The sequence below is a fragment of the Sapajus apella genome, unplaced genomic scaffold, assembly GCF_009761245.1.
Source record: "Sapajus apella isolate SASKATOON/1434 unplaced genomic scaffold, GSC_monkey_1.0 scaffold160, whole genome shotgun sequence".
Classification (NCBI taxonomy): domain Eukaryota; kingdom Metazoa; phylum Chordata; class Mammalia; order Primates; family Cebidae; genus Sapajus; species Sapajus apella.
Window position 1 is genome coordinate 1,396,326 of NW_022437100.1, and position 13,882 is coordinate 1,410,207.

Sequence of the window (13,882 nt, forward strand, 5' to 3'; positions counted from 1 at the left end):
GCCCAGCGGAGCCAAGCAGAGCCCCCTCATCCTCGGAGTCCTGAGAAGAGACCGGAGGGAGATCGGCGGTTCCAGGGGTCCCCGCTGCCTCCCAGGACATCAGCCAGGACCCCTGAGAGGGAGCTGCAGACACAGAGACCTCTGGAGAGTGGCCAAGCAGACCCAAGACAGCCTCTGGGGGCATGGCAGAGTCAGGAGGAGCTTCCAGGGTCCCAGGGCCCTCACAGACACCTGGAGAGGAGCTGGAGTGGCCAGGAGGGAGGCCTGGGCCCTGGGGGCTGGCGGGGATGTGGGGAGCCCAGCGTGGGGGCGGCCAGAGCCTCAGAGGGAACATGGGGGGGGCCCTCCCAGAGAGTACCAGGAGAGCTGGGGGCAGCCAGGGACCTGGGAGGAGAAACCCACCCATGAGACCCCCAGAGAACTAGGGAAAAGCAGCTTACCCATGAGCGCCCCAGAGAACTGGGGAGGCCCTGCAGAGACCTCGCAATCTTGGCAGCCTGGGACACCCACTGCCGTGGGCCGGGGGGCAGAGGGAGCTTGTCCATACCCACATGGCCCTGAGAGGCAACCTGAGCTTGACTGGAGGGACCTGCTGGGCCTTCTCCGGGCACCAGGAGATGGGGCCTGGGCCCATCTCCCCAGGCTGGACTGGGAGGGCCTCTTGGAGCTCCTGCAGGCCAGGCTGCCCCACAAGGACCCAGCTGGACACAGGGGTGACCCGACCAGGGCTTCAGGGCCAGAGCCGGGTCCCGCAGGCACAAAGGATGCCCCAGAGCAGGACTCACACAGGCTGTGTGCGGAAGGCCAGGCTGAGGCCACCCCAGTCAATGGATATAGCGCTGCACCACAGCCCCAGAGCCCCGCCCAGCCTCCCAGCCCTGCCTGCACCTCCACCCAGTGGCCAAAGACCAAAGTGACAAGAGGACCAGCGACTGCAACTCTGACCGGTCTGGAGCAGACGGGCCCCCTGGGGAGCAGGAGTCGTGCAGAGAGCCCCAGCTTGCCAGAGCTGCAGGTAAGGAGGGTCAAGGGTCCCACCCTCCCAAAGGTAGCCGGAAAGTCAGCCCCACCCAGCCAAATCTCCTAGGAAAGCCTCCCTGTGAGTAGCCTGAGCCCCTGCGTCCCCCAGGCCTCCCTGCTGACCACAACCCATCCCAAACACCAAACTGGCCCAACAGTGATAATGAGCAACCGTTTTAAGCATTTGTGGGCCAAGCCCTGACCTGAATGTTTGCTGTGTACTTTTCCCATTCAGACTCCTTAGCAACCAGGTGAGAAATACACTATTTACAGATAAGGAAACTGAAGTGCAGGGTGAAGCCACTTGCTGGTGGGGGATGGGCAAAACCCAGGTCTGCTCAGTGCAGACCATGCTGAGGCCTCAAGCAAGATGCTCTGGCCAGGGCCTGCTCCCCTCCCGGCTCCACCGTACCTGGTCGACGTTGTTTCTGGTGGCACACAGCTGACCCCTCCTGGGACCGTAGCCAGTGCGGTCATGCCCCTTCCCCTGGTGGTTCCCAGGTTCCTGAGTCCAAGACAGCCTGGCTTACCCTCTCTGGCCCCTACAGCTCCTCTCAGACACAGAGGTGCGTCAGTGCTCACTGGGTCCAGCTAGCTCTCAAGACAGCTGCTTAAATGAGGGCTGTGTGCAAAGTAGGCCCAGCGCCAGGCACACAGTAGGTGCTCACCCTTCCCCTGGTTCAGTGGTACTTTGGTGCTACCTTGAAGTCCAGAACATTCTTCATCTGAAGATGGTAGGCAGGGAGGGTCCTGGAGGCCAGAGTCCCACAGCCTGGTGACAGCTCATTGGAAGGACGGCACATGGTTTTGAACATCAGTCTCTCTCCTTCTATAAGATGGACCAACCTCAGCCAGGCGCGGTGGCTCACGCTTGTAATCCTAGCACTTTGGGAGGCTGAGGCGGGCAGATCACCTGAGGTCAGGAGTTCGAGACCAGCATGTCCAACATGGACAAACCCCATCTCTAAATACAAAATTAGCCTGGCGTGGTGGCACACACCTGTAATCCCAGCTACTCGGGAGGCTGAGGCAGGAGAATCACTTGAACCCGGGAGGCGGAGGTTGCGGTGAGCCGAGATCACACCATTCCATTCCATTCTGGGCAACAGAACAAAATGCTGTCTAAAAAAAAAAAAAAAAAAAAAAAGATGGACGAAACGTTTCTCTGACAGGCAGCACTGGGGTGCTGTGGGGGTTCCTGCTTGTTCCTCCAAAGCCTCCTCATCTCCTAGATGCAAAGTTCGATGTCACCTCTCCCAGGATGAGCAGGGCTTTTGGGCATTGGGGGGTACCATGTGCTGGGCCCCGGGCCTTGGCATATGTGCCTCAGGTGGATAGGAGGTAGTTGCCACCTGACAGATGAGGAAACTGAGGCTCAGACTCCTTCGGCATTTGCTTGGGGTCAAACATGCATAGGTTGTGAGAAATGAGATCAAAGCGTCCACTCCAAGGTTTGTGCTTTTAACCACCATGTCACAAAGCTCCTGAGCCCTTTGGGAAGGCTAGGGAACCCTCTCCCCTGTATTTCCCTGTGGCTTTCATGAGTTGACCCTTTGATCAACTCATGTATGGACACCAGAGAAGTACGGAAAAGTCAGCTTGTCCTGCCTTCAGATTTGTTGGGAAAGCACACAAACCACAGGCAGCTCAGGGGGGACATAGTTCTGTGTCCCAGGGCATGCTTGGTGCTGCGGGCCACCCAGGTCAAGAAGGAAGTGGGAAACCAGTTAGAAAGATTCTTCAGTGGCTGGGCACGGTGACTCACGCCTGTAATCCCAGCACTTTGGGAGGCTGAGGTGGGCAGATCACAAGTTCAGGAGATTGAGACCAGCCTGGCCAACATGGTGAAACCCCATCTCTACTAAAATAGAAAAAATTAGCCAGGTGTGGTGGCACTCGGCTGTAGTTGTAGCTGCTTGGCAGGCGGAGGCAGGGGAATCGCTTGAACCTGGGAAGCGGAGATTGCAGTGAGCTGAGATCGCACCACTGCACCCCAGCCTGGCAACAGAGCAAGGCTGCCCCTCAAAAAAAAAAAAAAAAAAGGAAGGAAGGAAGGAGGAAGGAAAGAAGGAAGAAAGAAAGGAAGGAAAGAGAGAGAGAGAGATTGATTCTTCAGTTTCATAGTGAAGCTCAGGATTCTCAGGAGACTGGGAGCTGGTGGCAAGGAAGGCATAGGAGTGCCACGAACTGAAAGGTATTTCACAGATGACAAAACGAGGAACCACCAGGTCCTGCCAGGGCTCCAGCTCCTCCCTATGAAAATCCTTGGCATGGCATTCAAGGCCGCCTTCCCATCCTTCCACCCCGGATTTGCCTCATTGGTGTTGAGCTGGCTGCAGGGCCTGTGAGCACATATCCCTGCCTTTGCGCATGCTGTTCCCATTGCCTTGGATGCCCTTCCCTCCCCTCTTCAGTCACCACACGTCTGCTCATTGTTCAAGTCATAGATCAGGCACCCAGTCCTGAGAAGCCCTCCCTGAACAGTCTCTCCTAGTGACGGTCCCCTTCTGGGCTTGGCAGTTTTGCTTCCCTCATCTGTCCGTGTCTGTCCATCTAATGGGGCTGTCATCTTCCCAGAAGCTCCATGGGGGCAGCAGCTCTGCCTGCCCTTTTTTTTTTTGGTGGGGGGGATGGAGTCTCACTCTGTCGCCGAGGCTGGAGTAAAATGGTGTGATCTTAGCTCACTGCAACCTCTGCCTCCTGGGTTCAAGCGATTCTCCTGCCTCAGCCTCCTGAGTAGCTGGAACTACAGGCGCACACCATCACACCTGGCTAATTTTTGTATTTTTAGTAGAGACGGGATTTCACCATGTTGGCCAGGGTGATCTCCAACTCTTGACCTCGTGATCCACCTGCCTCAGCCTCCCAAAGTGCTGGGATTACAGGCGTGAGCCACTGCTCCTGGCTAAGCTTTGCCTGCTTTATGTCTGTACCTCTGGCTCTGGCCCAAGGCCTGACATAAAGGAGGGGGCAGCTCATTGGACACATGCAAGATGGAGGACAGAGGGGTCAGTGGGTGGACACCGGATGGAGGATGAATGGGCGATGGATCAGTGATGCATGTTGGATGGATGACAGATGGTGATGACGGGTGGATAGCTGGGTGATGAATGAATGGTGCATCTATGATGGATGTTGCTTAGGTGATGGACGGATGAAGGTCGGGTGGAATATGGATAGATGCTGTATGGATGGATGGATGTTGGATGATAGATGGTGGACAGACAGATGTTGGATATATGGGTAGATGGAGGATGGATGGAGAGAGGTATACACAGGCATTGGGTAAATGGACACGCGATGGATCAGTGGAGGGCAGGTACACGCGTGGGTGACAGACAATGGACGTTGGATAGATGAGGGGTGAGTAATGAGGGACAGACACTGGATAGTTGGAGGGATACACGGATCTACTGATGTTAGATGGATGTTGCATGGACAGATGATGAGTGGATAGAGGAGAAGGTGGACAGATGGATGCATCCTGGAGAATAAGCTGGGCTAAGCTGTGCTCTTTTTTTAAACTCCAGTTCCAACCAGAGGAGCCTGAGGAGTCAGAACCAAGCGGAGGCCAAGACCCCCTGACTGACCAGAAGCAGGCCGACTCGGTAGTTGGGTCATGGGCATGGGGACATACAGAGGGGAAGGAAGGGGACAGCAGGTTGGAGATGGCTGTGTTCCTCAGGAGAGCCCTGGAAGCATCTAGAGCAAAGTTGGCTTTGCCATGGGGTCATCTGTGTGTGTGGCAGGGCCTTGAGGGGCTCTGGAGAGCCACCTTCTGGCTTGGGGACCTGGGTAGGTGGGCCATCCTGAGGTCAGAACCCTAGGCCATGCTTCTCATTTGCTGGGGCCGAAAAGGTCAGTGTCTTTCCCTGGGCAAATGATGGTTTGGACTCAGTGGTCTCTGAGGGAAGAGATCCTTCTGCTTTGAGAGGGCCAGGCGAGGCTGAGAGAGGTCAGGGCTCCCAGGGGCAGGAGTCGGAGCTGAGCATGTGCCCGTGGTCAGCCGGGCCTGGAGCGTCTCCAGGGTCTGGGAGGCAGGAGAGAGATGTGTGGGGGTTGGACCCACGGAGGCTGCTCGGAGGCCTGGCTGCAGCTGGTGAGCACAGCTCTGCCCGCCCCACCGTGACCTGCCAAAGACTGTTCTCATCACCCTCAGCCTCCAGAGAGGTGAGATCAGAGCTGAGGGCCGTGGGGCAGTGGGAGGCAGGGGAGGAGGAGACAGACTGGGGCTGTGTTTTCCGGTCCTGCTCTTCCCCCCACCACCTCCTGAAAAGCCAGGTGTGGCAGGCAGCATCTGTCAGGCAGCCTGGAGCCCCCAAGTCTGGCCCTGCTGTGAGTCAAAGTTGGGGGAATTCTGCTCAAACCCTCACTGTGCAGATGAGGAAATGGAGGCAGGGGAGTCGTCCCAGGTTACACAGTCAGTGGGTAGCTGGACTCGAGCTAGAACCCAGGGCCCAGGAACCACCCAGCGCTCTCTCTGCACCTCCACCCCCAACCCACGCTGCCCCCTGGCCCTGCCCTGATTTCTCCCTTGGCCTCGAATGGCAGTGCTCTAACTTCAAGTTGGGGGCAGTCTTCCCATGTGTGGAACAGGAGGGGACAGGAGACGCTGATCGCTAAAGGCGCTGCCAGCCCTCCCGGGGCGCCGAGAACTTTGACTTTGCTCTTCCTCTTTCTGGGTTATTTCTTCATACTTCCTGGAGCCAGAGTAGTGAAGAAGGCGGAAATGGCAATGCAGGGGTGCCCCTCTAGTCTCCATGAAACGGGCCCGGCCAATCAATGCAGAAAATATCTCGACCTACCCCTACCCCTAGGCAGCCTTGACCGGTCGGAACTGATAACTACCTCATTTCCTGCAGTCATTCACATGCAATTAGTGAGCACCTACTGTATGCCCGGGTGTAGGTCAGAGGTGAGTCGGGGTGCCATCAAGTTCAGTCTAGTGAGACAGTTGCGTGCCTACGGTCAGGGCTGTGATGGGGATGACAGCAGGGTTGGGGGCACCCCTACCCACAAAGCCCTCCCGGACGTGTGCTTTGATGCTTCAAGTGCCACTTCCAGAGTCTGTAGATTCCAGAGAGGGGACACCTGGGCTGTCTCCTACCTTGCCAGTAACCTGCTATGTGACCCTGGGCAAGTACCTCTGCTTCATTGGGGCCTTGGTTTTCCTGACAGGGACGATTCCAAAGAGGGAGCATTTGGGGACTCTGCCGGGGTGTCTATAGAAGTCTGCAACTCATTCCTTTTGCTTAAGCTGGGGTCACAAACCTAACGCCCTGAAGGCCAGGCAGGTGACAACACTGAGAAGGGGGGGACCGTGGGCACTCATGTGACTCCTCGGTTCCAGATAGCTGTTGCCATGGGGAAGATGGGCCCAGGGTTTCCACATCGTCAGATCTTTCAAGAAACACTGGAAATATCAATTTATAGATGAAATCTCTAACCTAAGGCGTAATACTCTGAAAACACTATGTGGGCTGAATGAAACACACCTGCAGTCTGCACTCCCCTCCAGCTGGCGCCACTGGTTTGACTTTAGGGTGATGACATGCGCACCTTCAAGGGTGCTGGGCCCTGGGCACCTTGTCAAACACAATGTAGTGTTAACCAGCTCTTGTCTCGGCAGCTCTGGGAAGAGAGAAAGATGGGACCCCTGGGGCTTCGTGGGGGTCACCACAGAAAGGGCAGGGGAGGCTGTAACCAGGGGTGCCCCCATCCCGCCAAAGGGACCTGGGGCCAACACTGGACCCTGTTTGACAGGCAGACAAGAGGCCAGCAGAGGGCAAGGCTGGGAGCCCGCTCAAGGGCCGACTGGTGACCTCATGGCGGATGCCCGGGGACCGGCCCACGCTGTTCAATCCGTTCCTGCTGTCTCTGGGGGTCCTCAGGTGGCGAAGGGTAGGCTGGCTCCAGCGGGGGCTGGAGGGGTGAGGGTGGATAGAGATGGGGACGGGAGGGAGGAGGGGTGGTGTTAGGCAAAGGAGAGAGTAGGGGCTGAGGAGGAGGCATCTGGGACCCTCGCATGGAAGGAGAGGTGGAAGCAGAGTGCTTAAGCTCCCCCTGGTCTCAGCAAGCGAATGGGTTTCCCACCTCCGGGGCAGGCTTGGGGGCTGCTTTCAGCTTTCCAAGTGAGAGATGATGGAATAATCTACACAGCTGAAAGCTTCTAATCAGCAACCTCTCGCCAGCCCTCTGCCGCAGGGGAGCCAGGTGTGGGGGAAGGGAGGGCGTGCTTAGGAGTGGCTCTGGGATTGCAAAGTGTGTCTCAGACCTGGGCCTGAGCCAGTTTCACAAACATCTGGCATTACGTAACCCATCCCCTGCCTGGAGAGGTCTGGAAACACTCAAGCCTCTGGCTGGGTTTTCTGTAAGGGCAGGGAACTGACACCCGCTCCCTCCCACCCACTTCACAGCAGGACAGAAGGGGCCTGGCCATTTCCAGCGGCCACAGGCTGGCTCAGGGGGTCTCTTCTCTTGGTGAGATGCTCTCTTACTCACTGCTGTTGGCTCTGGGTCCAGCATTAGGCTGGGTACCTCAGAGATAGTGTGTCTATTTTACAGATGAAGAGACTGAGGCCCAGGGTGGTGAGCTGACTTGCCTAAGGTCGCACAGCTTGGGGTATAAAGGAGCCGATTTTCCTCATTCTCAGATGAGAGAAGGGTTGCAGTGAAACTCACTGAACCTTGGTCGCCATATCTCTCTATTAGGAAAAAGTCTGTGGAGGCTCTGAGGGCTGCAGAGAGGGCTCAGGGAGATCGGGACGCAGGGGGGTTGCAGAGCTGTTGTTGAAACACTAACTTTTCCATCCATTTCAGAATTTCCTGTTTTTGTTGTTTTTTTGAGAAAGAGTCTCCATCTGTTGCCCAGGCTGGAGTACAGTGGTGAGATCTTGGCTCACTGCAACCTCCGCCTCCTGGGTTCAAGCAATTCTCTGCCTCAGCCTCCCCAGTAGCTGGGATTACAGGCGCCTGCCACCATACCCGGCGAATACAAATAATTTTTAGTGGAGACAGGGTTTCACCATGTTGGCCAGGCTGGTTTTGAACTCCTGACTTCAAGTGATCTGCCCGCCTTGGCCTCCCAAAGTGCTGGGAGTACAAGCATGAGTCACCCTGCTGAGACCGGAATTTCCTTTCCCTGCTGTTTGGGGTTAAGGCACCAAGGGTGAGCAGGCAAGCATGGTTATCTGAGTAGTGTGGTACCTTTAAGCCATGGGCAAGAATTACCTTATCAAACTAACTAAAGGTCACCAACATACAGCAGGTCTGGCCGTGGGGCAGTGGGAGGCGTGGGAGGAGGAGACAGGCTGTATTTTTCAGTCCTGCTCTTCCCCCTACAGCCTTCTGAAAAGCCAGGTGTGGCAGGGAGTGTCTGTCGGGCAGCCTGGAGCCCCCAAGTCTGGCCCTGCCATGAGTCAAAGTTGGGGGAATTCTGCCCAAACCCTCATTGTGCAGATGAGGAAATAGAGGCAGGGGAGTCATCGCAGGTTACACATCCCTGTGGGGATTCCCAGAGCTGTGTGCAGGAGGGCTCAGCGATCAGAATATGAGGCAGTGATGTAGGGAACATGTTAGAAGCACTGGGCTCTGAGGTCAGCCAGAGCAGGGTTTGAATCTCAGCTCTGCCTCTTGCTCCCTGTGTGACCTGGAGCAAGTGGCCCTCCCTATCTGAGCTTTACTTCGTCATCTGAAAAATGGACAATATAAGTCTATCTGTGCCTGGGAGTGCGGATCAAACGCAATCAGGCTCGCCACGCAGTGAACACGGAGCTGGGCATGTAGTAAGCGCACAATCGCCAGCATCGTTATTCCGGGGTGCTTTCCCCGCTTTGCTCCTCCCCTGCTCTACCAAGGACTTACCTGTGCCTACCACATGCCCAGCTCCGTGTTCACTGCATGGCACACCTGATTGTGTTTGATCTGCACTCCCAGGCACAGTTAGACTTATTCATTTTACAGATGACGAAGTGAAGCTCAGAGAGGGAGGGTCACTTGCTCCAGGTCACACAGGGAGCAAGGGGCAGAGCTGAGATTCAAACCCTACTCTGGCTGACCTCAGAGCCCAGTGCTTCTAACACAATCCCTATATCACTGCCTTCATATTCTGATCTCTCTGAGTCCTGCTGCAGCTCTGGGAATCCCCACAGGTTTTTCCCATTGGCAAGATGCAGCAACTAAGGCTTGGTGAGCTGGGCTGCAGTGGCTCTCTCATGTGGGAGTGAGGGAAATGAGGAGCTAGGGATGGAACTGCCAGCGGGGCCTCCTACTTATACACAGCAGATTTAAACTTCTCTTGGGCTGAAGCAGTGAAATTAGCCCAAGCCAAGAGCCAAAAAGCCTGGCGTCGAGTTCTGGCTTGGCCCCTAACTTGCATGCTCTTCTCTGAGCCTTACCTTAATTTTAAATATATACATATTTTTTGAGAGATTCTCGCTCTGTCGCCCAGGCTGGAGTGCGGTGGCACGATCTTGGCTCACCACAAGCTCTGCCTCCTGGGTTCAAGCAATTCTCCTGCCTCAGCCTCCCGAGTAGCTGGGATTACAGGCATGCACCACCACGCCCAGCTAATATTTGTAGTTTTAACAGAGACAGGATTTCACCACATTGGTCAGGCTGGTCTCCAACTCATGACCTCATGATCCGCCTGCCTCAACCTCCCAAAGTACTGGGATTACAGGCGTGAGCCACCGTGCCCAGCCGAGTGTTACCTTATTATCCTCAGTAGAGTAATGGTTTGAGACTAGATAACCTCAATGGTAGCTCTGGTCTTTGCCAGTTTAATAACTCACTCCTGGGTCCCTGAGGCTGTGCCATCTCTGACGTGCCAGGATGAGTTGTGGTTCCTTCATAGGTACATTCATTCATTTGACCCATGCTTACTGAGGATATACTGTGGGCCTAGGCCCTAGGCTGGCTTCCAAAGATGTAGACAAAAGACATTCCAGCCCCCGCCTCTGGAGCACAGTTAGGTGAGGACGCTGACATGTAACTGATGAGAACAGTGTAGTCATCACTTTAGTGGGGAAATGGACAGATGTAGGGAGCACTGTGCCAGCAGTTCCTAAGTCTGCTGGGGACACTTTGGCTTCCTTTGGCCTGAGACTTGAAGGAAGAGATTTTCCAGGCCAACAAGCATTGGGAGTGGGAAGAAGGGAGGGGGAAGGGGAGAAAGAGAGAGAGAGAGAGAGAGAGAGAGAGAAAGAGAGAGAAAGAGAGTGTGTGTGTGTGTGTTGGGGTATAGAAGACAGGAAGAGAAGTGTTCCAGGCACAGCAGAGAACATTCGTAGTCAGGGGGTAAAAGGACCTGTCTTATCCTGGGAATTCCCAGTAGTCCTGTGTTGTGTCTCTCCCTTTTTTTTTTTTTTTTTGAGATGGAGTCTTGCTCTGTCACTCAGGCTGGAGTACAGCGGTGCGATCTTGGCTCACTGCAACCTCCACCTCCAAGGTTCAAGAGATTCTCTTGCCTCAGCCTCCTGAGTAACTGGGATCACAGGCGCCTGACACCACGCCCAGCTAATTTTTGTATTTTTAGTAGAGACAGGGTTTCACCATGTTGGCCAGACCGGTCTTGAGCTCCTGATCTTAAGTGATTCACCCACTGCAGCCTCCCAAAGTGCTGGGATTACAGGGGTGAGCCACTGCACCCGGAAAGTGCAATAATGTTTGAACACCAAATCAAGATGGCAGAATAACTGAAGTGGCAATTATTCCAAGCTTCCCTGCCTCCCTGCCTAAGGATAGCTAACGAGGGATAAAGAGGTTTTCTTAGGTGCTTTACCTGAATTAACACTTAATCCTTCCAGGAACCTCATGAGGTAACAGCATTACCCCATTTTACAGGGTGAAATTGAGCACCGAGAGGTACCTTGCTTAAGGTAACACTGGGTTGGAATCTCCATGCTACAAAGACGTCCAAGTGCATTTAGTAACCAATTCCACCACGGTCCCTCCTCACCTGCAGGAAAAGAGCATCTAACAAACGGCCAAGGGTTCTGTGAACCTGAGCCTACACCTGAAAAACCCCAAACCAAAAAAGGTCCATTTGTGAAGAGTGGGCATTTGGGAAAGACCCTGCCATCCAAGAACTCAGTTGTGTCCAGCTTACTCGCTAGGAATTCCGCCTCTTCTTCCTGTGTGACCTCGGGCAAATAGGCTCGCCCCTCTGAGCTTCCGTTTTCTCATTAGTAAAATAAGACCTTCCTCCCAAGACCGCGGTGAGGACGAAAATCGACTCGGCGAGCGAGACCCGCTGAGTCGTTAGTACTGGTGCTTTGCCCCGGTCCCCGCCAAACCAAGGAGCCGAGCCCTAGTGGACCCAGCGCTCCGGGGCTGGGGCGGGGAGCGCAGCCTGGGCGAGGCGTGCCACGCCTGGCCGCCGGCATCCTCCACCCCCGCGCCATGGCCGGACGGAGTCACCTGCACGCTGGGCCCTTCCTTCCTCCCAGCGCGCCCGCGGCCCGGGCCCGCCCGCCCTCCGGCCGCCACCGCCCTCCCCTCCCTGCGGCCCCATCCGCCCGCCCCGCCGCCCTCGCGCGCCCGTCCCGTCGCGGCAGGCCCCGCCCCCGGCCCGGCCCGCGCTCCCATTGGCCCGCCGCGGTCCCCGCCGCTGTTTGTCCCCGCTTCCCCACCGCCCATTGGCCCGCCCGGGTCCTCCCAGGAAGTTTGAAAAAAAAAAAAAAAAAAAAAAAAAAAAAAAGTTTTATGGGCGGATGGAAGGGGCCGGGGCAGCGCCGGGGAAGGGAAGGGCCGGAGGCGCGGCGGCGGGCGGCCGAGAGGGGCGGCGGCGGCGGGGTCCCCGCGCTGCGGAGCCCGGCCCGAAAGCCGCGTCTACCTTCCTGCCTCCTGCTCCCGCCGCCCCGGGGCGCCGCCATGACGGTGAGTGCCCCCGGCAGCCTCCCGCGCCCCAGGCCGGGAGGAGGGCGACGGCCCGAGGCGGAGCCCAGCCACTCCCTTCCCAGGCAGCCCCCTCCTCACTTCTCTGAGGCGAAAGGAGAGCTGGGCCTGAAGACGGGGCCACCTCCGAGGCGCTGGTCGGCCAGACCGGCCTCACCCTCCCCGCAGGCTCCCCTTTCGCCTTCCCTCGTCCACTCGCCCCCTGGAGCCCAGGCGACCCTGAGGGGTCGGAACGACCCGTCCCGGCCGCCCCCTCCTCACACTTGGCGGCACCAGTCACGGGTGGATTGGGGGTGACCCTTTCCCAGCTCCCCTCCAGTCCCCTAGGCGAAGACCCGATTCCCCAGGGCGGTCATGGGCCCCAGGGAGCGGCGGAGGTGGGCTTGGGCGGGGATGGGCAGGCCGGACCCCGGTGTGGCCGGTGGCCCGAGGTCAGGTGGGCGAGAAGGGGCGGACCGCCCCACCCACAGCCCGGGACGTCTGAAGCATTGGGATACCACGTTTTCCCGCGGCCCTGGGGTAGGGGGGAGTCGGGGTAGGGGCGCGATTGCAGGGGTTTGCCTTTCTCTTAGGGGTGAGCTATACCCAAGCCCCATCAATTACCTGCGCCATGGTTAGCATATTGAGCCTCACAGCTGGGTTCCCTGGACTCCCCACTTCACAGCCGGGTAAACTGAGGCAGGGGGTGGGGCATTGGTGAGTTGCCCATGGTCATCCTAGGTATAAGGGAAGGAGTACCTCCTTTCCTGGTGCTCTGGCCCACTGACCATGATGTTCGGGAGGGAGGGGTGGGGCTGCTTTTGATTTCTGGCTAGTGCTTCAGGGAGGCTCTGACAGCCCAGTGGCCTTGCTAGGGAAGGATGAGCAGGGTGTGTCTGTGCACAGGCGCCAGCAGTCGTCTTTCAAGGGAGTGGAGACCCTGCGGATGAGTGGGCTGGGCTGCTGGGGGCGTGGCATGCTCTGTCAGTGTGATAGCCAGAACGCCTTGGCTGGACTTCCTCGGCCGCCTCCTGGACATCCTGCCACCTCCCTGCTGGCCCTTCCTGTCGTCAGCAGCCTTCCCTTCCCTGTCAGGAGCAGAAGGGATGTGGGGGGAGGAGGAGAGTGGTTGCCTTGCCCACTGGGTGCCTGCCTGGCTCTCTGCTGGCTGCCTTCACGTTACCAGACCTGATTCTTGAAGGTTGGAAGTAACATCTTCATCAAATAGATGAGGAAACCAAGGTGTGGCGAGGTGAAGTGTCATGCCCCAGGTGGCTCAGAGAGTCCCAGGCTGAGCCAGAGTTTGTATCCAGGTCTGTTCCAGCTTGCTTTCTTTGGAGAGATAAGAAATGTACACAGTTACTTGTCCTGGGGGCAGCACGTGCAGAGCAAGAGTAAGGGTGCTTGGAGGAGGGACAGCACATCCCTGCTGGTGGCAGGAGGCCTTCCCAAGGGAGGTGTCCTCCTGTGATTATAGGGCTTTGTCAGGCAGAGATGGACTAGCGAGGAGTCAGCAGTGTGGACAGAAGCTAGTGGTTGTGTTTGAGAACTAGCAAGAGCATCAGAAAGGGATCTGGGGAGGAGGGCCTCGCTGCTAGGGCTTGCTCAGGGGCAACAGGGAGACATGAAAGGTTTTAGAGCAGAGAGGAGGGTATGATCACCATTAATAGTGTTCACTGAGGCCCCAGGTGTGGTGGCTCACATCTGTAATCCCAGCACTTTGGGGGGCTAAGGTGGGTGGATCGTGAGGTCACGAGTTTGAGACCAGCCTGGCCAACATAGTGAAACCCCCATCTCTACTAAAGATGCAAAAAATTAGCGAGGTGTGGTGGCGCCTGCCTGTAGTCCCAGCTACTCAGGAGACTGAGGCAGAATTGCTTGAAATTTGGAGGTGGAGGTTGCAGTGAGCCGATTGTGCCATTGCACTCCAGCCTGGGCAACAGGGTGAGACTCCGTCTCAAAAAAAAAAAAAAAAAAAAGTGTTTAT

The 13,882-nt window shown here is 56.8% G+C and overlaps 1 protein-coding gene across 5 annotated transcripts in view; it reads left to right on the forward strand.

The window, feature by feature from the left end:
* Window positions 1-383: 383 nt before the first annotated feature.
* Window positions 384-13,882, forward strand: part of TRIOBP (TRIO and F-actin binding protein) — a 38,791-nt gene continuing 25,292 nt past the window's right edge. For 3 of the 5 annotated variants that reach the window (XM_032266697.1, XM_032266699.1, XM_032266700.1), the window contains exon 1: window positions 11,710-11,898. In XM_032266697.1, the coding sequence (XP_032122588.1) occupies window positions 11,725-11,898 (174 nt within the window). In that variant the 5' untranslated portion in view covers window positions 11,710-11,724. Of the gene's footprint in view, window positions 1,016-4,478; window positions 4,629-6,783; window positions 6,922-11,709; window positions 11,899-13,882 lie in introns of those variants that run through there. The other 2 variants (XM_032266695.1, XM_032266696.1) reach the window with 2 other exon arrangements.